The sequence below is a fragment of the Tachysurus fulvidraco genome, chromosome 22, assembly GCF_022655615.1.
Source record: "Tachysurus fulvidraco isolate hzauxx_2018 chromosome 22, HZAU_PFXX_2.0, whole genome shotgun sequence".
Lineage (NCBI taxonomy): Eukaryota > Metazoa > Chordata > Actinopteri > Siluriformes > Bagridae > Tachysurus > Tachysurus fulvidraco.
Genome location: NC_062539.1, coordinates 4,354,323 through 4,380,207, shown reverse-complemented (window position 1 = coordinate 4,380,207; position 25,885 = coordinate 4,354,323). Strand labels below are relative to the sequence as shown.

The following is a 25,885-nucleotide window of genomic DNA, read 5'->3' as shown; positions in this document are numbered from 1 at the left end:
AGGTTTATTGGGGTTCTAAGAGTGTGCCCTTTTTGTCTTGTGGTAAATTAGTGTTACCCCAGTATTTTAATCTCCTTCAGATCTGTACTTCACAGCAGGCTACTGTTATACTGTTACTCGGACATGACGTTTTCCTGTCTTTAGTTTAGTCCCCACATGAACACAAGCACACGCCTCTCTCTGGTGGGCTCCAATCGTAATATCCGATAAATCCAGCCTCGTTGTATTGTCACAGAGACGTGGGCGTGTGTAGAACTGCGTGAGTTTTGTGTTTAAATGCGCTACAGAGCCCAGCTTTAAGTGTGGAATCGCACATGTTACAAACGTTTACAAACTCCAACTAACTGGAAGCCCGAGAAGAACAAGCATCGTAGCTGCTGGAGAACAGGTAACTTTATAAATGATTCCTAATATATCTCTAACTCACTTCTGAACTTGTCTTGTTGCTGCTGCTTTGATCTCAGAATGCCACGAATACTAGTAAATAAATACTCTCCCAAAATACTTCAGCAGCATGCTAAATACAGGGTGGCTTTAAATATAACACTGTTATTATAACAGAATTGCCGTATACACCGGCACACACATACGTCATTATCTATAACGGCACATAAACCTTTCTATCTTGACTTTCAATTTTTACTTTCACTGTTTATTTTTTATTCTCACTCTGTTCCAAAGGTTTTGCATTATTTCTGTATCAGAGACTTTTAATACGTTATTCAGTGGACTATTTTCAGATTCTATTTATTATTATTATTATTATTATTATTATTATTATTATTATTATTATTATTATTATTATTATTATTATCGGTTTGGGATTTGATAGAAAAGAACGTGTGTTTGTTAGCCGAAAGTCTACGAAGTCACTCTGTGGAGTTCAAATTCTACTAACATATAGGTTCAATTGAACTCCTATCGAGAGTTTATTTAAATAATAACCCTTTCATAGTCTTAACAAACCTAAAACACTACAATGGTTGCAAGTGAAAATAATTAGCAAGAAAATAAAAACAAACAAAAAATAACACAAATGCATTTACAGCATTTGGTAGACGCTCTCATCCAGAGTGACTTACATTTACAGTATACGACCGCCCCAGGAGAGGTAGCTTGGTGGACCTGGGATTCAAACTCACTACCTACTGATTAATAGTCCAACACCTCAACCACTTCCATACAAGAGCAGCGTTCTCTGAAAATCCATCACAGCATAAAAAATTGATTAATAACGTAATATGGCACTTTTATCCTCCTCACAACGAAGTCGAAGATAATGCAGGTGGGTGCTGGAAAGATGCAGAGTAACAGCTGAGAGAGGCAAATAATTGAAATAGTACAGTAATTGAAATAAATCTCAGTAAAACTTACCAGCTAATTAAAACTGCACAAATTCTACCTGAGAATACTTTGTTTTGTTTTTAATCAAAGAAGCAAAAGGTTGTCACACCAAACACTAATGTTAACACTAACACTTTAACACTTTATCTTATTACTGCTTACTCTCTCTTCATGTAGAAGCATTTAATTCTGAAGGCATCTTTGTTTTAAGGCAGGTCTTTGTATGTGCCTAAAGAACAGCCAGAATTCCCTGTGATGAATTTTGAACACACCGTTTTGAATTAGCTCAAAGAATATTAAATCAGCTCTAAGTTTTATTGCTGCTCTCAGCTGGAGATCCACAAACAGCTCTTTGTTTTTTTAAATTAATTAATTTTTTTTTGCATGGAAATTTCAAACTGAATGGGTTGGCAGAACGTTTTTGGATTGGAGAAACCTATTGACCTTTTAGGAACTCTCTGTAAATGTATATAGTTAAATAAGGCATGTACAGATCTCATTCAGGCTATACATTTGAGTCATGAGAGGGTTTTCCTTTTGTTTTATAGTCCTCATACAGTCTAGCTGAAAATTAGTAACACCTCCAGTTCAGCGATGTATAAATGAACCAGAAGTTGTAGAAACATGAGTAAATCTGGAAGTTCTGGGATTTGGGTCACCAGAGACCCTTCTTTAATCCAACAGATCTCTCTTTGTTAATTTAGCAATTAAGACATTAAAATAATCCTTACACACATTCACAAATAATAGTATGAAACCCTTCCTTTTTGCAGTAATGGTGCCATCAGAGACAGACTTCAGGTTTCCCCATGATGCAAAATGATCATTACCAACAGACTCTGCGATGATACAACACATTTTCATTACATTTTGTAGCCTCTGATCTGAACCTGCTATGATACAATACATTTTGCTTTGATTTAATAGCCTGCAATAGATATGGGATCAATTTTGATCAACTGGGATCAAAGACTAGTTTAATAATATGTATGGTTGTTTTACATACCGGTAATCTATTTATGATTGTTGCATCAGTTAATGTTCCTTTTTAAATCAATGCCTCTATCCAAATGATTATGATTTAAGATACAAAAATGGTGTAAAGTAAAGATTTAAGGTACACAAATATTTTCAGGTAAAAGCCACCAGGTACTGCCCCAACATCATCCCTTTTTTTCTGATAATGTAGTTGATTATTAATATTTACAGTGTTACTTAGTGCCCAGCTGATCACATACTGTATAAAGACTGTGTGTTAACAGCTGAATTTATTTTAGGCAGCTGAACCAGTTAAGGCAGAAGAGCTGTTAAGAGTTAATAGTAGCTAAATAGTATAAAAATATTTTCTTAAGCTGTATTGCAGATACCTGTGTTTAAGCTGTGTTTTATTTGCTAATTATGATGTGTAATGCAATATAAAATCCTTCATAAGTTGATGCGCTGTTTATTAAGCCATTAAATAGGGCACAGGCCATTTGACTTTTATACTCTTTGGTAATAAAATTTGGCTCTTGGTGTTTTGCCACCTGTGTCAGACCACACGCTTGGGCTGGGTCCTGACCAAATTCTCAGAGTCATAAATAACTCACTTCAGATAGGTGTACCCTGGGAACTCATGTTCAAAAGATACATCAATATTTACAAGGGGAATGTTGTCGATATTCAGACTAGGCTATTTAACAGGTTGTTGAATTTCTGGGCCAATTCAAAAAAATTTAAATTATCCATTGTTCATGCCTCAGAGTTTGCCAGATTTTCTTATTTTCTTTCAGATTTAAGTGTGGTATAGAGTATAGATACTCAAATAGTACGCTCCAAAGCTAGATTGATTGTCATTGAGAATCTTGTCTTTGTTAACCATCTTGCTGAAGGCGTCCTGATGACACAGGAGCATGACCAAAACTTTTACAGTTCCATAAAACTCATCAGTCATTGCTTCACACACAATGAGTGCATGCAACATCTGTCTGAAGGAATTGTGTAACTGAAGACTCAGAAGTTTACTGCTGCGTTCATCACTGCTTTCGTCAAACCTCTGTCAGGATGTAAAGTCTCCGAAAGCATTGCATGGGTTATGCAAGCCTATAGGATGGTTTTGAGGTGAGGGACTTTGAGGGGTAAAGTGTTTTTATCGGGCGGTTTTAGATCTGGAGTTAGATTTATCTCAGGACCGAGCCCATGCACTTTTACATTCCAGTAAAAAGAGGAAGGCTTAGCTGGCCAAAAGCAACATGCAAAGGATGTGAGGAGAGGCAAAGAATGGAGGGCTAGGAGGCAAGAGAGAAGATAGTACATGAGCAAATAAAATGAGGGCATAAATAAAAAAGTCAAGGGCAAGAAGTGAATGGTTAGAGCTTGAAGTTTAGTGTTTGAGGGATTATGGATTTATAACCAGATGGTTGTGAGTTCAACTCTCACAGAGGTTGATGAACTCAGACTTGTTGAAAATATGTAAGAAGACAAGATAGAATATGTAAAGTGAATGTCTTTATCAGAGTGAGAGGTCTGGGTGACGTCTCTGAATTTTCCAACACCAGAGTGAATCAAAGGCAATACACTTGTAATAAAAGTATAATGAATGAATGACTTAATCTTTAGGTTTATTCATGTCGTGCTGAATCATAACACGTCTAAGGTGGTGTAAAATCTGGGAATGGCCCTGATGAAACATCCTGCTGGTTAATCACTTCATAGTCGCTGAGCTCATTGCTTGGCATTACATACTGTATAGCTTCCTGCACTTCCTCCTGAACAAAGAGTTACAACATGGGATAGACGCATATAATAAAATAATGGTCAAAATAGCAAAATAATGGTCAGTCCCTGCTGTAATACCTTTAATAAAACCTGGTCAATCTATTGACAGAAAGAATGACAAAAATGTGCATTTAACTAGTATAGTGGCATTTGTTGCATTTTTTATTTGACACCTTCTGAGCTCGATAAGGCCAGTAAGTAAAGATAGGCCTTGTTGTTGTACTGGGACCTTCATCTCGCACTCCAGCAGCTGCAACCAGCTTTCCAACTGGCTTAATACCAACAGCTGACCCTCCTTTTGATTTGTGACAGACGATCAGTCGAGAAAGCGACTCAGACCTTTAACCCTTAATGCTGCTGGATTGTGGATAACAGAGCTCATGGATATTGTTTGTGCCATTAATGGCTTGTAAGTGTTTTATTTCCAGCTGGAGACAGCAAGCAAGAATAGAGTGAAAGGGACTTGGAGTGAAAACAGACCTAGCAGTTTAAGACTTTACCAGGGATTGATGGACTTGGTATGGTTCAAAGAACTGTAAGAAAGGGTTCTGTGGAGTCTTTCTCTCACTTTCTCACATACACACATTTTTCCCCTCTGTACAGCATTGTAGCTTCTTTGTCACAGTCACAACATGATGAAAGCCTCAGATTTATAGCTCTGTCTCACAGGGACAATTCAGACACTGCACTGATCAATGTTTTAGCTGTGGCTTTCCCAGACACAGACTGAATACGAGATGTAAAAGATCACACAGTTCATCTTGGCCAAATACACAGCTTATACAAAGCTCATGTGGTATCATCCAGACATCTTTCTTTTGAAAATAAACAGAATTTCATTGTGATTCTAAGCTACATCAAGTCTTCGATGTAGGTATAGCTTACAATGAAATAACTAGCCTCTGGGTTAGCTAAACTTATACAATCTGCTCCATAATACTTCAGAAAATAATTTAGCTTGACAGTTAGATATTATACACTATTAAATAAAACAACTAAGGTACCAGAGAATTTTAACAGAACTTTCGGTAAGTAGCAGAGTCTATAAGAAGTTTATGAAATGCTACAAAAATAACTTTTACTGCTTCAGTCTGTAGTAAAATTGTTAGCAAGGACATAAGCTAGCATTTCTGAAAGAAGCAATTGTTACAGTAGCTAAACTTATATTAGTTAATGAAGGATGTTAACTATCCATATATGCATAGATTGGTAATAGTTCATAAAATACACTGTTAATTATAACTAGCATTTGAGTTACAGCATGCAGATGGATTAGCTAACTATACTGTATATAGCTATATCGCTAATTTACTGTACTCTATGAAATTAAGCTTTGAATAAAACAGCTAATATCTTAGAGAATCCTAGCACAACATTCAGTAAGTAATAGAGTTTGAAAAGATTATGTATTAAGTAATCATGGAACCATTGAGCCAGAAAGTTTTAAGAACAATTGTTAGCATTAAATAAGATCTGTCAAAAGGCAGTTTAGCACTGCAGTAGCTAAACATGACTGATACTAGCTATGAATACATTATTAATTATATTAATTATGAATACAGTTGATTTTCTTATTCAGAATTATTTTAGATTAGCATACAGCATGTCTAATTTTTCATATCAATTTAGTTGCACACGATAACGTTACAGTAAAAATTGTGTGATGATGCTTATTATAAATGCATAGTACAGTCCTGTGGCTTTAGGATTAAATCTGAAGATCTTAGGTACAAAATAAGCTTTTATATCCAGCTGAGATAACAAAGATGCTTATAAAGATAAGAGTTAGGCTTATAAATATAATTTTATATATTATACTATATAATATTATATTATAAATAGTCTGTAGTCATAAACTCTTTTAAGGCAGTGTTTTTTAAACAGCTGTCTTGTATTAACATGAAAATCATATAATCTTGAGAAAAAATTAAAGTGCTCACTATTAATGATGACTGGGGAGACGTGCAAGGGGTTTGAAGAACATTGGCATTTGTTTCTCACAGCTGTGCAGAGGTACAATCGAGGGTATGTGACTAAAAACAGGAATCTTCTGATCACATGCTGCATTCAGAAAAAAGCGGTCTGAGGGGAATTCTCTGTTTAGGCTTCTTCAAATGGTATTTGTAAATTGCACTTAGGACACGGGCCAAGAAATCTGTTAAACAAAAAGTGCACAGAAATCCTAATAAATCTCATTCTCACAGCCCCTCCTTCATAATGCATGAATGTCAGTGAAGTGCGGTCATGGTCACAGGAGGGGCGGTTTAGTGAGGTCAGACCTGCATTCCACAAGCCATATAAAGCATGTACACACACACACACACACACACACACACACACACACACACACACACACACACACACACACACACACACACACACACACACACACACACACACACAACCGGCTATGAATGTGAGTTCTTACAAAGGAAATATGGATATGTGCCATAAAGGTTTCATAATGCTGGTGATATCAAGACATGTTTGAACATTAGCTACTGAAGCATATACTGTACTTATGGCAATGGTGTGCCTATCTGTGTGGGCAGTAACCACCTTCTTTTGTGTGTTTGGAGATTTTCCCAAAGCTCTCTGTGTTTTGGGAATGTTGTGTGGAGAAACACTGTGCAGGAGGAAGATTACTGGGAAAAATAACCACAAAAACAACGATAAAACTGCGAAGATGATGAGATCCAGAATGGGAGAGAAATGTCTAACTAGAGGGAAGGAGATTTGGTGGGAGCTGAGAGTCAAGCACATGGTTCTCATTAACACACAGTTAACCCTTTCTGATTGTGGGAGCTCTTATGAGGACACAGAGGCTTCATGAAGGCTGTATGGCTGTAGGGCAAGACTTTCATTTTCACTGATAAATGCAGCTGTGTGAGGTGAATTAGATATCTGTTGATCATTTGGAGATAATCTTAGGTGCAATTTAAGGCTGTTTAAGGTTATGCTTGTAAGTTTGGGCAAAAAAAAGCAATGTTTATAGGACTTGATGCATGAAATGAAGTTTATAGCTCTTGCAGAAATAGCGACTTTGTTAATAATATTGCAGTAACAATAGCGGGCACTGATTCGGTGAAGGCTCAGACGTAATGGTTTTGTTTTTCCATCTTGTGCACATACATACACATTTAAATTCCCTTAAGCTCAGTTGGCATGATGACTTTCTCAAACTTATCAACCTTTTTTCTACTTTGGAAAGAAAATTTATAGCATCTATGTGGAGTTTTACCCTGAATTATTGGTTTCTTTCATGTTCTCTGATTTTCTCCCACTTTCCAAAATGTCCCAGTGTTTAAATTGCCCTAAGATATGAATGTTGGTGAAAATGTGCATATGATGCCTTTTAACGGACCAGGATTGCATTCCCAGTTAAAGCTCCATACAGAGTGGTTTTTAAGTGGTTACTAAAAATGTAAAGTTTTTTTTGCCTTAAAATGTCCAATTTCCAATAATAGTCCACCAAATAAACATGTAACACTAACTTGTAGCTCCATTCCTTCTCCTTCTTTCAGAATGTCAGGATCCAGGATGTCAGTCAGAGACAGTTCAGCCGTCGGTCGCTTCCACAGTGCTGCCGCCAGTAACGGACAAACGATCCCTGAGAAGGAGGTGGTTACTACGGAAACGAAGGAGGAGGGAGGTTGTCGTCGCTGGTTACGAAAAGCTTCCCCATGTTGCATTCGCAGTCAAAGCCACTCCTATAATGTTACTAATGATCAAGACACTCCAGTCTTAGATGATTTGAAAGTGACACCGATCCCAGAGTCTCCTCAACCTTACAAAGAAAACAACGAAATGGAGGGTGAGACTGAAAACTTTCTCACATATTTTCTCATTAGTATTGGTGAATTATACAGGGTCTAGAACACTGAGTCTGTGACCATGAACAGTTTTCAAAGGAGAAGTTCTGTTTTAAGAGTGTCACCGTTTGACACATAGACTTGCATAGAATGTCACTTCTTACACAAGTTCAGCATCAGCAGTTTAAATATCTGGCCATATGACATTTCAAAGGAAAAGATAAATAGAGAAATACAAAATGTTGCTCATCTTTTAGTGTTCTAAAACCTGTATGAGGACAACCAGGACAAATCTTTCTAAATTTCATGACTACATCAGACACTTGCTAAACTTTTAATAGCTGTACTTTCTTTAGACTTTGCCCAACATCTTGACATCTAATGCTATCTGTATTTTGTTTGTGTCTTCTCATCACTACTAGACTTATCTCTGGTAGTACGCTCCGTGGATCTGCTCAGCTCAAAGACCGACCAGAACCGTAGGGAACACCACACCGAGAAGTACCACAGCGACGAGCTCATCATCCGCCGAGGCCAGACCTTTCAGATTATGCTCGACCTCTCGCGCCCTTTCAACATCAACACAGACAAGCTGCATCTGGAGCTGAAGACCGGTCAGTGTGAGGTGGCGGATGCTTTTACAATTGCTAATGTTTCACACTACCATGCTGACTAACTGACCTCATTCTAGTAGTGGTTATATGACCAGAAGCCAACATGATCTTGTAGGAATTTTATCTAACAGGCTGGGTGTGAGTATGTATAAGGGTTCATTTATTAAACTGATTTGAGGTATGTTACATGAGTGTACACTTTGGAAGATCACAAAATAGGCTCAATGGCATGAACAAGGACACAAAAAAAGAAGCTGTGAAAAAAATAGCTGCTTAAATAAAGTTAGATAAAGTTAGCGATAAACCAAAACTATGTTTGTTATTATTTCAACATTTGGCTACTGTAATATAGTGAATATCTCTCATACTAAAATCCTGCTCAGCTTTACTGCTGACAAATGCATTCTCTTGTACAACACAATTTGTCAACAGTAGCAGTGTTTTACATGGATTGCCAATTAGAACAATCAATCAAACTGCTCACAAAAAACTTCACCATATCAACCGTTACACATATTTGGAACATTACATCACACAAATACAAAGATAAAAATGAATCAGAATAAAATTAGAGAAAAATATAAAAAGTACAAATGTGCTGTTTAAAAAACACTGCCTTAAAAGATTTTATATATGACTATAGACTATTTATAATATAATATTATATAGTATTATATATAAAATTATATTTATAAGACTACCTCTTTTTTTTTTTAATCTCAGCTGGATATCAAAGCTTATATATGTTCTTGTTTACAAAAGTGAAGCAAAACTGGTGCCATAGAAGATACAACTTGGTATTCAGTCCCTGAGGACCTGATAAGATCATGCTTTGAATCGTCTGCTTTCTTTCACCAGTTTAATGCTGTATGAATGTCAGGCTGATTCTCGCTCTTATAATACAGTCTAAGTCTTAGGTGTGTGAACAATACACTGTTTTAAGGGTGTAACTATGAATGGTTTCATTTCCTATTTGCTTTTCATAACAGTACAGTCATGTACTAAATGAGTAAATGTAAACTTGTAGATCACTCAGTGTCACTCAGGAAATAAGAGAATGCAGCTGAATAGGGCTTTACACATGTGATAACTCAATATCTTAAAAAAACAAACTTTTAAATGAAAGGAAGTCAATAAATATGTTCAGTTTGTTGAAGCCTAAGAGTAACTTGCCTCTATAGAAGGGTGGGACAGTAAGAGAGGAAGGGCAGAGAACTTGTGAAAGAGTACAAACAACAAACATGTGAAGTGTTACCCTCTGGTGATTTCCCACATGCACATGCATCACATCTCAGTGCTACTTGATAGTCTTGCAACAGCTAAATTATTTTGGCCTCTTTCACACAGCTTTCTGACCACCAGCTTGCATGTCTGAGTGAGCTTGAGAAAATGAACCAAAACTTGTCTTCGAGTTTCTTTCTACTTCAGTCTCATAAAGGGGAGGTTATGTGTTTGTGATATAAATCAACTAATCAATTGTAATTAATCTGTTGCTGAATACACAAACCTTTCTAGAGCTGTTTGTATGTCAGGTCAATGCAGTTGTAACCCAAAATGTTGAAAGGTTCAAGTCCATTACCTTTAACACACGCTCTCTGACGTCTTACTTTAAAGGCTTGCGGCCGCTGGTGTCAAAGGGCACGCACATCATTATCCCTGTCATGGAAGAGCTGCAGGACCTGTGCTGGGAAGCCAAGGTGGTGGAGCAGAATGCCAATCGCATCAAACTGTCAATCAACTCACCCCCCGATGCTGTCATCGGAAAATACAAGCTCACGGTCAGCACCCGGAGTACAGGAAGTGAGTCTGTTACTACGCATGACCCCGAGAAAGACATCTACATGCTCTTCAACCCCTGGTGTAAAGGTGAGATATGCAAAGAATTAACAACATTGTTTTCCACACAGGATATAATTCACTCAGACACTCATGTGACTAACTGCAGGAACAAATATAAAAATTAAAAGCGTTATGATGTAATAAATGTATAAAATACAAAATAGATGTAAAAAATACGGTTCTTTGGAAGAACAGCAATAAAATTAAGGAAAAAATATTTCTGAGCAACAATAATTGCAAAAAACTGTAAAAACAAAAAGGAGTACACGTTCGTGTCAGGATTTATTTACATAAAATCAACAAACGACAACAAACTTTCAACAAATGACATTTTCACATTTCAGTTTTACAGAAATATCTAAAAATATAAATTATGTATATAGATTTTAAATGTATTCATTTATCAATTTATCCCTTTATTAATTTCCCTGAGGTTCCTTCCATAAAAGTTAAATAAGTCTCAAACAAACAACCAACAATAAACGATTATTTGATTTTAGTGTTAATCAAAGGGCTGACAACTCTAACATACAAGTTCCTGTGATTTGGCCGTTATTATAGAAACAACGACATATTCCAAGTTTATTAATTACATATTTGGACATACTGTATTAAGACACATTAAGTAGACTAATATTGTTAAGAAACTCGTGGCTTTGCTGTACAGCCGGCACTGCTGTTAGAGCTGCATGTGCAGAAACTGACCAATAAGGACTGAGAATACAACAGACTTGTCTCACTCAATGTCATCTCATTTGCATATCAAGTTTCCCAGCAATTAAAGTTTGGCATCCAGTTTGCTGACATGCGAGATTTACCTTTAAGGCATCTCAGATGATTTTGTCTATTTGATTTTCTTCTTTACCTTTTAATCAAAATCAGGTTTGCTTGGCTGAGGCAAAAGTCAGGCCTAAGCCAGTACGGGGTTGTTATGTTCCAACTTTTACCCCTCTCTCTCTCTCTCTCTCTCTCTCTCTCTCTCTCTCTCTCTCTCTCTCTCTCTCTCCCCCTTACCCTCTATCCATCCCTCTTGCTCAGTCAAACAATCCTTTTGGTGCCAAATATCAGACATGTTGAGTAAGGCAGCAAACGATGTGCCAAATCTTCAGCACAGTTCTTTTCACCACACTTTTCCTTGAGGTTTTGCTATCATTTTTAACCACTGCTTTCTGTCCTCCCTCCCCCTTTTCACGTCATGTCATTGTTTCCCAGCTTTTCGGGTAAAATATATTTCTTTCTTCTTCCTGTTTATCTTTCTAAAATCGGATTTCCTTTACTTTCACTAAGGAGCCCCCACACACTCCCTCTTCGTCTTTCATTTTCCTTTCCTTAAACAACAGTTGATATTTTTATACATCCGATGTCTTAGCGAAAGCCCTGTACATGCTAGTTCATATAATTTTGATCTGTGCTTCCTCTTTTACTCTGTTGCCCTCCTCTTACATTCCTCAGAAAATCATGCCCATGTGTCAGTAAAGAAAGAAAGCAGCCAGTGTTCTGCTCAATGTAATCAGTGTGTGGAACAGAAACACAGCACCCCACCTCGCACTGATAATGTCACACAGTAGGAATGTTTCTCACTGCAGTCTCACTGAAGTAATCCAGGTATTGTATGTCCTTACAGAACTACAGAACTAAATTTTCCGGTGTGTGTTTTCCATCTTCCAGTGGACACGGTGTATATGGAAGATGATGCTGAGAAAAACGAGTACGTGTTGAACGACACTGGGAAAATTTACTATGGCACTGAGAAGCAGATCGGCGCTCGCACGTGGAACTATGGACAGGTGCAGTGAGGAGAGAGAAAAGCTCATACTCAGACCATTAACCATTTACCATTCACCACTTTCACCATTCCATGCTGTCTAAAGTTTTAGACATCATTCCCTGCTGTCTAATGTTAGCATCAAAGATGTCAGATATGAGGAAATTGAAATTCAAAATCGTATACCTTATTTTTTAATTTGTCAAATTTGCCCAATTAGGTAACTAGCTTGAGCGAACAGTGAAGGCTATTTAAATATGAATTTCTTATGATTTTCACTTGAAAACTATGCTATAAGATGAATAAAACTAGCAGCTGTTGCAGACTAGCAGCTGTTACCCTAGCACCTTAGCTAGCTAGCAAACTGCAAATAGAAGTAAAAATCCTTTCAAAAATTCTACTTTTTTAATAACTTGTCAGATTAGCTCATTTTAGCTAAGCCAAAGAGTTGACAAACTAGCAGCTGTTGTCCTAACACCTTAGCTAGCTAGCTAACTACAAATAGAAGTAAAATTCCTCACAGAAACTGTAGCTTAGCTCTGTAGTGAAGCTAATCAGGGATGCTCATATGTACACTAGCAGATAACATGTAAATCATAGCACACTCAAAACATTAATCTCAGATCAGTAATTAAAAAAAGTAACCTGTGGACTCGTTGATCATGTATTTTAGATAATTTTATTATTGTTTTTTTTTAATGAACTGTTAAAGCCACTCTGAGACGAAGATGAACAATGAGAAAAGGAGAGAAAAAAAAATTAATGAAAAAAAAAAAGCGGCATCCATGTGTGTCATGGATTCATTTAAACTTCATGTAGTTATGAGCTCTGATTGTTTAGTTGATACATTCAGTATCTATCACACTGGGCAACATCTTCATTTTCTAGACAATTTTTACCGATTGTGTGTCTCTCTGTATGTTTTTCAGTTTCAGGAAGGCATTCTGGAGGCCTGTTTGTATCTGCTGGAGAAGAGAGAAGTTCGTCCATCAGGCTGTGGAGATTCTGTGAACGTGGTGCGAGTCATATCTGCTATGGTGCGTGACCTCGATGGCCGTTAAGCAGCCTCCGCCATGTGTGTGTGGAGCTTGCATGCTCTCCCTGTGCTTTAGGGGTTTTCTCTGTCCGTCCAAAGACATGCCTTCTAGGATTGACATTGGCATTTCTAATTGTCTGAAGTATTTGTTAGAGATTATCCCTTGTGGTAGACTTTCATCCTATCCAGGGTGTACACTGCCTTGTGCCCTAGTGATAGGCTTCAGGTTCCTCGTGACCTAGTACTACAAGAGAATCTATGAATCTACTGGTTTTAATATCAAATATGGTAAAAAAATCTTAAACCAAAAAAACACTAAATTTATAGTTCTGTAAAGTGTGTACTTTCTTTGTGTTTGCTTAGTCTGGTTACTGTTCTTAGTCTATCTACTACACTGTAATTAATCTACAATCTGAGCTTGAAAGAATTCGTTGTGCAATCCAAAATAATCTGCCTTAAGTCATTTATTAAAGGCAAATGATCTGATGTGGATGCCAAAAATGAATACTGATATCCTTTAATTTAAATTCAGATCATTTCATTTTGAAAGACCAGACGACTAGAATTATATTATATATTGGTAAAATATTATTGCAGAGAATTTTAGTACAATTAAACCACGGCTGAGTCTCAACTTATTTCGGTTCAGTTTTATTTGTATATTGATTTTAACAACGCTCATTGCCACAAAGCTACTGTACGATACAAAAATGTCATTATTTTAAAATGTATTCATTTATCATTATATATCTTAAATAAGCATCCCAGAGATGAGGGTGGTGAGAAAAAATATCCTGAGGTGATATTAGTAATAATTTCCCTTCTTATGCAACCAGGAAAAATTATTCAGTAATCCTGTTATTCGAATGTCTACAACCTCCAAATTACACACGCACTTTGGAAAAGATCGACTGCCAAATAAATAGAAAAAAATGTATCGCTATTAATTAAATACAATATTGGCAACACTCCCAATATACCATCCACATGTGTCCTCTTTATTTTTTTTTGTTCAGACAAAAATAATTTATCGCTTTTTATGCATAATCATTTACTATTGCAGTGTTATTTTTAGTTTAGCTCATAAACCCTTTCACACACTGGATTTTACTCCTAGCATGAAGATGCTATTTAAAGACATATTTTTTGACTCTGTGCTCCAGATCAATGCCCAGGATGACTTTGGAGTTCTGGAAGGAAACTGGTCAGGGAACTATCAGGGTGGGACGTCTCCAACGGCATGGAGCGGCAGTGTGGACATTCTCAAGAAGTATCACAAGAGTGAAGGAGTTCCTGTCAAATACGGCCAATGCTGGGTGTTCTCCGGGGTCACCACCACAGGTTTGTGTGTGTGTGTGAGGAAGAGTCGTGACATTGGGTATCACTGCTCTGATAGGATATTCATAGCTGCCACTGACCAAAAGGAGCACGACCCTGTGCCTAGGACCTAGCTGTCAGTCTGTTCCAAAATACCCTGACCGCATTCCCATCAGTCCACCTCACTGTGGCCCTGACACATGTCTTACATGTCTTACGTGTGTGTGTGTGTGTGTGTGTGTGTGTGTGTGTGTGTGTGTGTGTTTCTCATGCCACCTCAAGCCCTACCACCCCAACAGTATCTAAGTTATTTCATTATCTGATTAACATGTACAGTGTCCTGGGAAACCCCATTTGACATTGTGTGCTATTTATACTGTATTTCTAAAAGTTATGTATCTCTTTACATTTATCTTAATCACAAATAAAGTTCTAGCAAAACTGTAAAAAAGGAGAAAATTTAATAGAAAGATTTTAATGTAGAGCATCGCAGATATTTTGGCAGATAGTATCTGATTACAAGCTGTACTGTATTTATTAGACTGTATCAGTTTCTCTATGGCATGTCACTACCCAGCAGCTTGACAGCGTGACACTGTGTGACTAAATGTTTTAGTAATCTCTCTCTCTCTCTCTCTCTCTCTCTCTCTCTCTCTCTCTCTCTCTCTCTCTCTCTCTCTCTCTCCCTCCCTCCCTCCCTCCCTCTCTCTCTCAGTTCTGAGGTGTCTCGGTATCCCAGCACGGAGTGTAACAAATTTTCAGTCTGCCCACGACACTGATGTTTCCTTGACCACTGATGTGTATTTTGACGAGAATATGGAGCCCATTAACAAACTCAACTCTGATTCCGTGTGGTGAGTTTGACTCTTCCTCCAGATACTAATCACCAGATCTCTTCAAGTGCACTTCAATACACTTTACTATAAATTGTGGAAAACAGCCAAAGAGCCCCCAAAATGACCCATTAACATTTAAAGCATGTAGCAGACATCCTCATCCAGAGTGATATACATTTTATCTCATTTTATACAACTGAGAAATTGACAGTTAAGGGCCGTGCTCAAGGTCCCAGCAGCGGCAGCTTGGAGGACCTGGGATTCGACTCACAACCTTCAGTAGTACAACACATTAAACAGCCACCTTAACATTTTTCTTCTATTTTCCATTTCTTTCCTTTTTTCTAGGAATTTCCATGTGTGGAACGACTGCTGGATGGCTCGTCCTGATTTGCCGCCCGGTATGGGAGGCTGGCAGGCTGTTGACTCGACCCCCCAGGAAACCAGTCAGGGGATGTTTCGCTGTGGCCCCGCCTCTCTCATGGCCATCCGCACAGGCCAGGTCTACTTGAAGCACGATGCACCTTTTGTCTTTGCTGAGGCAAGTCTGATAGGGGAAATAACCATCATTGAGTGAAAGAAATCCTATAATCTCATCATTTGTTTTACTTTTGTTTTTTTGTTTGTTCTTCTTACATTCTATATGCAGGTAATTCTAAGCAAATCAAAAAGAGAAAAGAAAATATTAATCTTCAATGTCCAAGTTATATTGTGCCACCTGAAATACCTGGCTATTCAATAAAATGATAAACAGATGCTTAATGAAAATAAAAAAGCTATCCAAATTATAATTCAAATTTTATTTGTCATGTAATAAAATAAAAATTTCAAATTCTAGACATGAAACTGTAGAAATAGAATTGTGTAGATGTGTTAAATTGTAGTCGCCATGCATTAAAATGCTTTGTGGGATTTTAGGTAAACAGCGATAAGATCTACTGGCAGAAGAACCTGGATGGCAATTTCTCAAAGATCCGCATAGAGAAAAATGCCGTAGGACACTGTATTAGCACCAAGGCTGTTGGCTCCGACCAGCGTTCTGACATCACACACCTGTACAAACATCCTGAAGGTGAGAACACGGTTCACACAATGCATTCGCTGCACTCTTCATGACATCTAGCATTAGGTGATAAACAGTGTTCAGTGCAGAAATGCTCGAGAATGAGCGATATAGATTTAAGGGATCGAAATATATCAGTATATCCGAACACAGCTGGAGATATGAATCAGTTACGAGTATGTCCCTGAAATCTCTGACTTCACCAACAAAGTCTGATGGAGTAATGGCTCTGAGCTTCCACTGCATCACAGTGCAACAGAGCAAGAGCAGAAACAGCAGCATCACCAGGAAAAAAGTTTGGATTACGTTATGTGTTTGTGTTTGAGATAGTTTTGTCAAGGCAACATGATGATGTCATGTGTGTCATCATGTTCACTCACGCCTGCAGGTTTGTTTCCCTTCTTCAACTGTTTAAAGTGTAGCTGCACTCACACATATAATGATTTTATCTCTGCGAGTCTTTGGTAGGCGTTCCTACAACTGGTTGCTGTAGTAATCAGCGTTTAACTACCATTCACAATCAGTTTAATTTAGAACGTGAACATTGCGAGATGTGAGCCAAGATAAGATAAAAAAAAACATTAAAAACACTTGTGTTAATTATTATTCCCATTAAAAATATTTAGGGAGCACAGTGATGAATTGTTTAGATATAAAATCAGGTCTTTTAGATATAAATTCAAAATCCTAAGCAAATCTATTTTCTAGCTGATGATAATAAAGAGTCATCTGTTAAATATAATATGTTAAAGTTCCTTGATAATAGAAATAGAATATTTTTGAGAGTTTGGAATTACAGCACAATAGAGACAGATTCTTTTATCTTCTTCATTTGGATGTAAGGGTGTACAAACTTTTGCACTCAAGTGAGAATAAAAAAATGGAGGGATAGGAATAGAGCAGTAACTGACATCAGATTTTTACACACGTTTTATTGTGGAAAAGGAAATATTATTATTTGTTTGGAAGCAAGTATATGAATATAAAGAAGTTTCCGTTTCCTTATCCAGGCTCTGAAGAAGAGCGTATCGCCGTAGAGACCGCCTGTCGCTATGGCACCAAACCAGACGTGTATCAGTCGGGAGCGACGGACGACGTGTGCATGGAGGTGTGTGTAGAAGGCGAGGGGCCGCGCATGGGCACTGATGCGCACCTCAAGATCGTCCTGAAGAACCAGAGTCAGCAGCCGCGCCAGACCACACTGCACAGCCAGGTGGCCGTGATGTACTACACAGGCGTGCTGAAGGACACGGTGAAGACTGAGAAACTTCCTGTGTATCTCCAGCCAAATGAAGGTGAGCTGAAGAGCTGAAGAGCATTTACAGACATGAAAGAAGGTTTTCAGTAATCCAGATCATATTTCTGTAGCTATAAGTCAGTAAAAACATCATAAATATGTTTAGATAGATAGATAGATAGATAGATAGATAGATAGATAGATAGATAGATAGATAGATAGATAAGGAATATGTAACTACATGTGAAAGTGCTGTTATAAAAATATTAGCAACAATCTGTGTGTTTTTGCACAGTCTAAATCCTACTTAATTAATTAATAAAACAGTCCACTTTCTGTCCTTATATAGTTCTAGTTAATATTGTGGAATGTTCGCAAAATCAGTTATTTTCTGTTATTACTTACAGTTTGTTATAACAGACAGCGTATAAATATTATGTCATTCCCCCACTACACTTTTTTCTTTCTCAATCAATCAATCAATCAATCAATCAATCAATCAATCAATCAATCAATCAATCAATAAATAAATAAATAAATAAATAAAATAAAAAAAACCTTCTGATGTTACCGAGATGATGGAAAAAGTAAAGACTTCCCATATTGGAAAGTGCTTATGCTGGAGACTAATTCAATAATGTTAAATAACATCTGCTTAGATCTGTGATGTAGCTGTTACTATGGAAACAGTTAAATAACACAACAAGGCCATTAATGCAAACGCGATGATTTTTTTTCTAAATCAATACTGATGACTGCTGTAAGAGAACCTTTTGATCAAGCTGATTTGTTCTATACCACCAGAGAAAGTTGTAGACTGGGTGCTGCCCTATGATCAATATCAGGACCAGTTGGTGGACCAGGCAGCGCTGATGCTCACTCTCTCAGGTCGTGTTAATGAAACCATGCAGGTGCTGGCTTCTCAGACCAGCTTCAGGCTGCGCACTCCAGACATCCATGTGGAGGTAAGAAAAAAAAAAGCCTGATTTGACTGCTAAAAATACCTTCTGTGATTTAGTCAGCTGTTGTGTTTGGGGATTTCATTAACATTAAGTTCTGTGTACTCCAGCCTATCGGAGAGGCCTTCGTAGGGAAGCAGGCCACGGCCAAGCTGACGTTCACCAACCCGCTACCGTGCACATTGCGCAATGTCGTACTGCGCGTTGAAGGCCTCGGACTTAGGAATCTCCATCCCATCAAAGTGGGGTAAGAAACGAAAGTGTTTGTTGCTTCCGTTTTTATCTGTCATGTCATTGCATGTTACATAGTCATTATATATTATATACTGTAGTACAACACTGTGACAGTGAATAGGCTTTCAGTTCAGGATATTAAGTAATGATGTCTAATTTAGCTAATTAAACAAAAAAATACAATACCTAAAATACCTAAACTTTAGCTCTGATATTAATATTAACAAACAGTTATACACAGAGGTGAATAGTTCTTGAAATGAAAAGAATTTTTGGAGTTTTTGGATTCAGACTCCTACACTACATGACCTGAAGTATAAACAACTGACCATCACTTCACACTTATAAGTGGTTCCTCCTTAATACCATTGTATAGAATGTTTCTGTATACTGTAATTTCCCTTCACTTGGAAATATAAGAGGCCCAAAAGACATAGTGTGTTACGGTTTGAGTGGAAGAACTTGAGTGTCGTACACAGAGTCCTGACTTTGGGATAAACTGGAACACTGAGTGAACTTCAGACTTTCTCCCCAACTCAATATCAGTGCCCAATGATCTCACCAATGATCGTGTAGCTGAATGATCACAAACCCCCGCAGTCACAGTCCAACATTTAGTGAAAAACTGGAATGGAGTGCATAGGTCAGGTGTGCACTTACTTTTGGTCATATAGTGTATATTTAATCATTGCTACAATGTTAAGGACATGTTTCGCTGAATGTTACATGTGGATATACATCTTTAATATAAAAAAGGAGTAGCATGTAATGATACATGTTTCGTTATATGTGATGATTGTGTGTGAGTTCATATTAGTGATGTTTTCCTCAGCGATGTGAGTAAGCATGCCACGGTGAAGGTGACGGAGCACTTCATCCCCTCTGTCGCTGGGACGAGGAAGCTGGTGGCTTCTCTGGACTGTAAACAGCTTTCGCAGGTGCACGGCGTCGCAGACATCACCGTACAGGAGTGAGAAAGCTCACTGTCGTCTGTGAGAAAGCTCACTGGTGCTCTCTTTTGTACACAATACACTGTAGTGTCCATGTGAGTATAAATCAAGTATCACACGTACTGCTTGTGAAGAACCGATCTGAATTCAATCGAAACATGAGCCTAATATTAATACTCATCAGATCGGTTTTGTATTATTTTCTTCCCATTAGGTTTTAGTGAGCCATGTTAGACTAGTAGTATCTGACCTCTACTCTCTTGATTATTATGAAGAACTTAAGAGTTTATATATTTTTTAAATTCATGCTTAGAAACTAAAGACAGTTAACACACGTTTCGACTAATATATATATATAGATTGCGCGAGAGATTTATATCTTTCCACCATCACTGAGTATTTCCCATCTGTATTAAAGTGTTTACGTAAAACCAGTATTAATGTGATCTGTATTCATTAAGACTAAATATCTGCATATTTTTTTTTTTAAAAAAACTTTCCTTATATCATTTCTTTATAGATAACAAATTAATGTAGCTTTGACATTATTTATCAACATGCACTTTTCCCCCTCAATCAAATGTTGTATTTTATTGTTAATAAACTGAGTTATACTTCAGTGTGGTTGAATTCTTGATTCTGATTGGTCAGAGGGTTTCGATTCATTTTCTCTAACAGTTTTAGAACAGAGGGTTTATAAATAAATCTGTTTAAGAAAAAAAAACCTGTTACTTAATTTAATGAAGAATGTGTAATAGTGGATCTAGTGAACTACTCTGAGGCATCTTGTAACATTATAATAATCAATAATAAGAAATAATAAGATGATCAATAATAAGAAAGTGCCTACTTCTAAAAAGCTGTTTAGCTACAAGAAATAAAATGTGATGAAATAATGCAATGCTAATTAATAAAATACAAAATACGGATAAATAAAAGGGACAAAATAGTTCTTATCTTCGAGTTAATTAAAATATTCAGACAAGATACTATTGGAACATTTTAACATCCAAGCTACTTGCTGCCATCTTGTGGAGAATCAAGGTACTACAATTAATAGCAACACAAAAAGGGTAAAATATACAGAGTGTTATTTTCCGATTTCCAGGTTATAAAACACAATACAATATTACAATTATGGTTACAACAGACTAAAATAAATATATGTCTAAGGTTTATAAATATTACATCTAGTAGACTTTTAATAATGGTACAACTGAGAAGAATATACACATGGCACAATCAGAATAATAAATAGAAATTAATTTCTGGAACTATTTTACTGTCAAAGTTAATCAATGATCACAATCCGTAATCAGACTTCTGCATTAAATCAGCACCTGGGATTGTCTTCACTGTAAAGCGTTATAATGTAAATTTAGAGCTGATTTGATATAATAAATCACAAATGATGTAGCTACAATTTTAGGTTACATTTTTGTATCACTGTTTATGCTACCAGACTTTCCAAATGTCAAACCAACGACTTGAGGTGAAAATAGGAATGTTGTAAGTATTATGCTGAGTTATGTAAGGTTACAATCGAGAGATGTTTGGCAGCATCCTGATTTGTAATCATAACATAAAAAGCTGTTAAAGGATTAAATTAAACTTATTGCTGTAAAATAAGGACATGCTAATTTGTTTAATAAAAATGACAAACAATTAATTTGCAAATAATGAATTTACCAACTAATTCACCCATAACCTTTAACAGATGATTAAGTCTGTTGAAACCTCTAAATGTTGTGCTGTCTAAAAAAGAAAATGTTTAAAAAAACAATTGAAAGGTAGTATGTAGGAAAACATTATATAGAGTCCTTCATTCTGTTCAGGAACATTTAGACAGCAGTGTTGCAGATGTTCTCCACTACTTGGTTGAACTCATCAGGCTGATCTGCATACACATGATGAGAGGCGTCGTCAATCAACTGTGAGGAAAAAAATAAATAACATCAACCTCTCTGTAATTCCTTTACATCTCTAGAAATAGTAGTAGGATTGGTAACTGTTTAGTAACTGAAGTGAATGTTTTGTGTGACTCACCACCACCTGTGTAGGACTCTGGCCTCTGATCTGGGCGACATGGTTCCCGGTGGAACTGTCCACCCAGGACAGAGCACCATACACCATGGTGACCGGCATGGAAGATGGCAGCAGGTTCACTCTGTGTATCATTGGCTTCTTTGCCCAGCCAAGTGACCCGCACATGGCTCTGAATCCCACCTCACCACTGAGAAAGTGCAAGAGAAAGATAATGAGAGGAAGACACATACACAAAGGCAGAGTGTTGAGAATTTTGAAATTCTCTCTGAACACTATGTTTAAAAACAGTAAGACCAACAGTTAACCAGTTAGACGTTATTACCAGTCACTAAGTGAGTAAGTGTATTTACATGTACGATAATAATCTGATTATTACCTGATTATGGCAGCTGGCAGATAACTGAAGCATTACGTGATTGACGAATAAGTAAATAAACATGACTGTGTGCTGTGATGCAGCCTGATGTGGAGCAGAGTTGCCCTAAAGTTTAATGTCTTCCAAAAGCATGTCTCTAAATGTTTTATTCCTCTTATATAACAGCAATTTTCCACCAGCAACAAGTTCGGTCCTGGTCTTACTTATGTTATAGTAGCTATAAACAGCCATTTCTTCACTAGCCTCTTTCAGAAAAGCACAAACATAAATAAATATCTCATCAAAAACTTTGTAGTTAAGCATTAACTGTTTTCTGAAATAAAGGTCACTGCAAATGAGCTGTTATTATAGAAACAACAACACATGACAACGAGCGCTAACAAAAACGCGTGATTTGTCTAGCATGTATCAGCTATCATTAGACATTCCAATCACAATCGAGAATTCAACACGGTCCAGGGTTTTAAATATCTGACTAGATTTAATCTATTTTGTTTAAACTGTATGGATACTATCGTGTAAAAATATATTTATCCCTTGCGAATCTTCATGTATAACTGAAATTTTCATCATTATTTGCTTTTTGATTTTTTTCACAGTTACCAGATTTGTATTTTATTAAATCACTTTTTTTTATTTACTGCACTCGATGATTGAATGAGTGAATGTGAGTAATTCATCTAGTATTAATGTAAATCTAAGACAGTCTGAAATCTTATGATGTTGTGGGCACTGAGGGGAATTATAACTATAGTATTAAATTTATGTGATTAAACTACATATGGTAGAGTAATACAGTGGTATTGTATCTGTTACAAAACAACAGCATTGTGGGTTTGCTTCTCAGCTTAGGGATTTGAAAACACACTTTTAACTGTTACTGGTTGTACAAAAACTGATTATTTAACATGATCGAATCTCGTACATCCAAGTGTCGTACATCCAGCTGTTACTCAGTTCATTCATTCATTCATTCATTCATTCATTCATTCATTCATTCATTTTCTACCGCTTATCCGAACTACTTGGGTCACGGGGAGCCTGTGCCTATCTCAGGCGTCATCAGGCATCAAGGCAGGATACACCCTGGACGGAGTTGTTACTCAGTTCAGTCTAATGGAAATGATGGATGCTTTTAAATAGTGTACATTAAAAGATAAAAGTGACAGTGATTTGTCAGTACCTGGGTGTTTGTGCATTACAATGATAGAGATAGTCAGTAATAGTGTTATCATCAAAAAGATCTTCAAACTTCCTTCTGAAATCAGGCCGGAATCTGTTCACCAGTCCTGGACCTGAACAGAAAAGGTCACCATCAAAAACTGAAAAACATCTAATCAGTTTCAGAGGTTCAGTTCGTATGTAATTGTGTCTGTGTCTCACCCCATGGTCCGGCTAATCTGACGATGGCCAGAGGGTTAAAATAACTCAAAACAGATGCCACTGCTTTCACCCAGCGAGGCGGTCCGGGTCTTTTGACCTCCGAAACCTGACCTGATGAGCCTTCTTGAAGAGGCTGTGTTTTCTCTGGGAAGCCCCAGGGATCCACCAGAATGAGGTGACTGACTCTAAGGAACAAGAGATTCAAGCTTTAAGATTCAAAAGGTTTATTGTTTATTATTATTATTTTTTAATTCTGTCATGAATATTGTAAATCTACAATGACTATGAGAAATCTATGATAAAATCAAAGCCTTGGTGTTGTTCTTAAAAATTATACAATGGTCATATTAGTACCTCTCAGGATACTGGATGGAATATGACGTTGCTAGGTAACCTCCTAGGCTGTGGCCCAATAGGATTATGCGCTCCAACCCCAGGCTGTGCCTCCACTGTTCTATGGAATTTACAAACTGCTCCTCAGCTAATGTGGCATCATCGGGGAAGGCAGGACGAGAGCTGCGCCCGAAACCAAGCAGGTCAAAGGCGTAGACTGAACGTGAGCGGCTTAGGGCGTCCAGGTTTCGGATCCAAAGGCCGACACCCCCTCCAAAGCCATGAACCATTACAATGGGTATCTGAGAAGCTAATAAAAAAAGAACAAAAGAAATGTGATATCAAAGGAGTATTAAACATACGAAGACAGTTTAAAGCATCTCAGTCATTTGTGATGATTGATTGATTCATATGCTGATGAATAAACAGGAAGGTGATGATGTCTGTTGTCTTTCTACGAGAATTACATCTAAAGCATGCTATATGAGATCTGTACCTTGGTCTGAAGGTTTGCGTGCTGACTTGTTGCTCACTATCAAGGTCCATATTCTGTTTTGATTTGGCAGCGTGACAAATCGAGACCACAAATCATTCTTGATACCTTAATAAAGAGAGATGGACTGATGTAAAAAAAAAATATATCTATATATACATACACGTATTATATTAAAAGAATACAAAATCACTGATGTCACAAATGATAATATTTACTTGCACATACAGGCAAGAATTTTAGCCTCTGCACTTTTCAGCAAGGACATAGATGTTGGCCGCCAAGATGGCCACCAGGACCAGTTTCCAGAGTTTGGCCTACAGAAAGGAAGAACAATAGAAGAGTGGAAGAAGAAATGAATAAGTAAGTCAGAAAAGCATGCACTCATGCTGAGTCATACTCCACACCTTCATTTGCTTTACTTATACACATCACTAGTCTAGTCAGTTTCAATCAAATACAATGACAGCCAAACACTAGACTTTGTTGTTGGGATAAAAGAATAAAATATTAGATATAAAAATTTGCATTTTTGTTTAGTATTTCAACCAACAACAGAGAAGTAACAAATGACTATTTTCCTTTGATAAGAAATTATATATTACATTAAACGGGTCATGTAGTGCAATTACATATCCAGAATATTTAATTTATATAGACGTGGATAAGCGGTAGAAAATGGATGGATGGATGGATGGATGGATGGATGGATGGATAGACATGATAGTAGATCATTAAACTTGGTTAAACAAGTGCAGCTTGTTACTTAGAAAGCAATGAATTAAAATGAAAACTCCTTGTTAAAGGAAATGTATTTTTAACATGATTTTCTTCTGTTCGCTGTTAAATCTCTGGTCTACAGCACTGTCTTGTTTTAATACAGTGATATATTTTAATGTCTTGTCTGTGGTCATGACTTAAAGTGTTGTAGAACAGCAAGTCTGAGGTCAGCATTACTCAGCACTAAAGATGCCAGTAAAGACCACAGACTGCAAATTGTACAAGAATAGCCAATACTGTTCACATTTAAAAATGTTTGTAGCCTATTGATTCAACAAGGCTAAATACAACAACAATAATAACAATAACAACAACAATAACAACAACTACAGGTCAGTCACTTACTCTAATTCATTCTCGTCTTGCATTCTGGCTCTTAAAGGACAAGTTGTTGCTGACGAACATAACAAAAACAATAAAAGACAAGTTACTTAGTCTGTATCTTTCTAGGAGCGAAAGGTTTCCACGTTACAGTAGTAACTTCACTGTTACATAACCTGGACATTTAACAGTCAGCTGACTCCAGTTGTCATTTCGAACAGCAGTCCTGCATTGTTGTTTATCCAACGCAGAATTAAACGCGTTAATTAAACAGCTAAAAAATAATAATAAACAGATGGCTTTACAGTGTGATAAACAAAATATTTATGTTTTTTTTTTAATTCTTCAGAAATTCAACAACATACCCCGGAACTATAATTCGGACAAACG

General features: G+C 37.0%; 2 protein-coding genes across 3 annotated transcripts; one reads left to right on the top strand and one right to left on the bottom strand.

The window, feature by feature from the left end:
- Positions 1 to 222: 222 nt before the first annotated feature.
- Positions 223 to 20,247, top strand: tgm1l1 (transglutaminase 1 like 1). Of its 2 annotated transcripts, none has more exons than XM_027150719.2 (14): positions 223 to 388; positions 7,602 to 7,915; positions 8,336 to 8,527; positions 10,142 to 10,393; positions 12,035 to 12,153; positions 13,061 to 13,168; positions 14,331 to 14,508; positions 15,200 to 15,338; positions 15,669 to 15,861; positions 16,239 to 16,392; positions 17,394 to 17,678; positions 18,425 to 18,585; positions 18,690 to 18,826; positions 19,646 to 20,247. In XM_027150719.2, exons 2-14 carry the CDS (start codon positions 7,627 to 7,629, stop codon positions 19,785 to 19,787), a joined length of 2,349 nt encoding a protein of 782 aa, XP_027006520.1. In that variant the 5' UTR covers positions 223 to 388; positions 7,602 to 7,626; the 3' UTR covers positions 19,788 to 20,247. The 2 variants fall into 2 exon arrangements, with proteins under 2 accessions (XP_027006520.1, XP_027006519.1); XM_027150718.2 differs by having other exon boundaries at positions 224 to 388; positions 7,626 to 7,915.
- Positions 20,248 to 20,837: 590 nt separating this feature from the next.
- On the bottom strand, positions 20,838 to 25,875 carry abhd4 (abhydrolase domain containing 4, N-acyl phospholipase B). The gene is made up of 9 exons (XM_027150720.2): positions 25,861 to 25,875; positions 25,520 to 25,769; positions 24,623 to 24,711; positions 24,398 to 24,502; positions 23,923 to 24,211; positions 23,569 to 23,753; positions 23,369 to 23,480; positions 21,810 to 21,996; positions 20,838 to 21,694 (listed from the first exon to the last, which is right to left on the bottom strand). Exons 2-9 carry the CDS (start codon positions 25,540 to 25,542, stop codon positions 21,605 to 21,607), a joined length of 1,080 nt encoding a protein of 359 aa, XP_027006521.1. The 5' UTR covers positions 25,543 to 25,769; positions 25,861 to 25,875; the 3' UTR covers positions 20,838 to 21,604.
- Between the last annotated feature and the right edge of the window lie 10 nt (positions 25,876 to 25,885).

Bases quoted from the DNA above. Each gene is read 5' to 3' on its own strand.
- tgm1l1 (XM_027150719.2), top strand. From the start codon at position 7,627: ATGTCAGGATCCAGGATGTCAGTCAGAGACAGTTCAGCCGTCGGTCGC. The intron at 12,154-13,060 runs GTGCAGTGAGGA...TATGTTTTTCAG, and splicing joins GCACGTGGAACTATGGACAG to TTTCAGGAAGGCATTCTGGA. The intron at 14,509-15,199 runs GTTTGTGTGTGT...TCTCTCTCTCAG, and splicing joins CTCCGGGGTCACCACCACAG to TTCTGAGGTGTCTCGGTATC.
- abhd4 (XM_027150720.2), bottom strand. From the start codon at position 25,542: ATGCAAGACGAGAATGAATTAGA. The intron at 24,712-25,519 runs GTAAGTGACTGA...TCCTTTCTGTAG, and splicing joins CAAGACGAGAATGAATTAGA to GCCAAACTCTGGAAACTGGT. The intron at 24,212-24,397 runs GTACAGATCTCA...TTTTTTTATTAG, and splicing joins ACGCAAACCTTCAGACCAAG to CTTCTCAGATACCCATTGTA.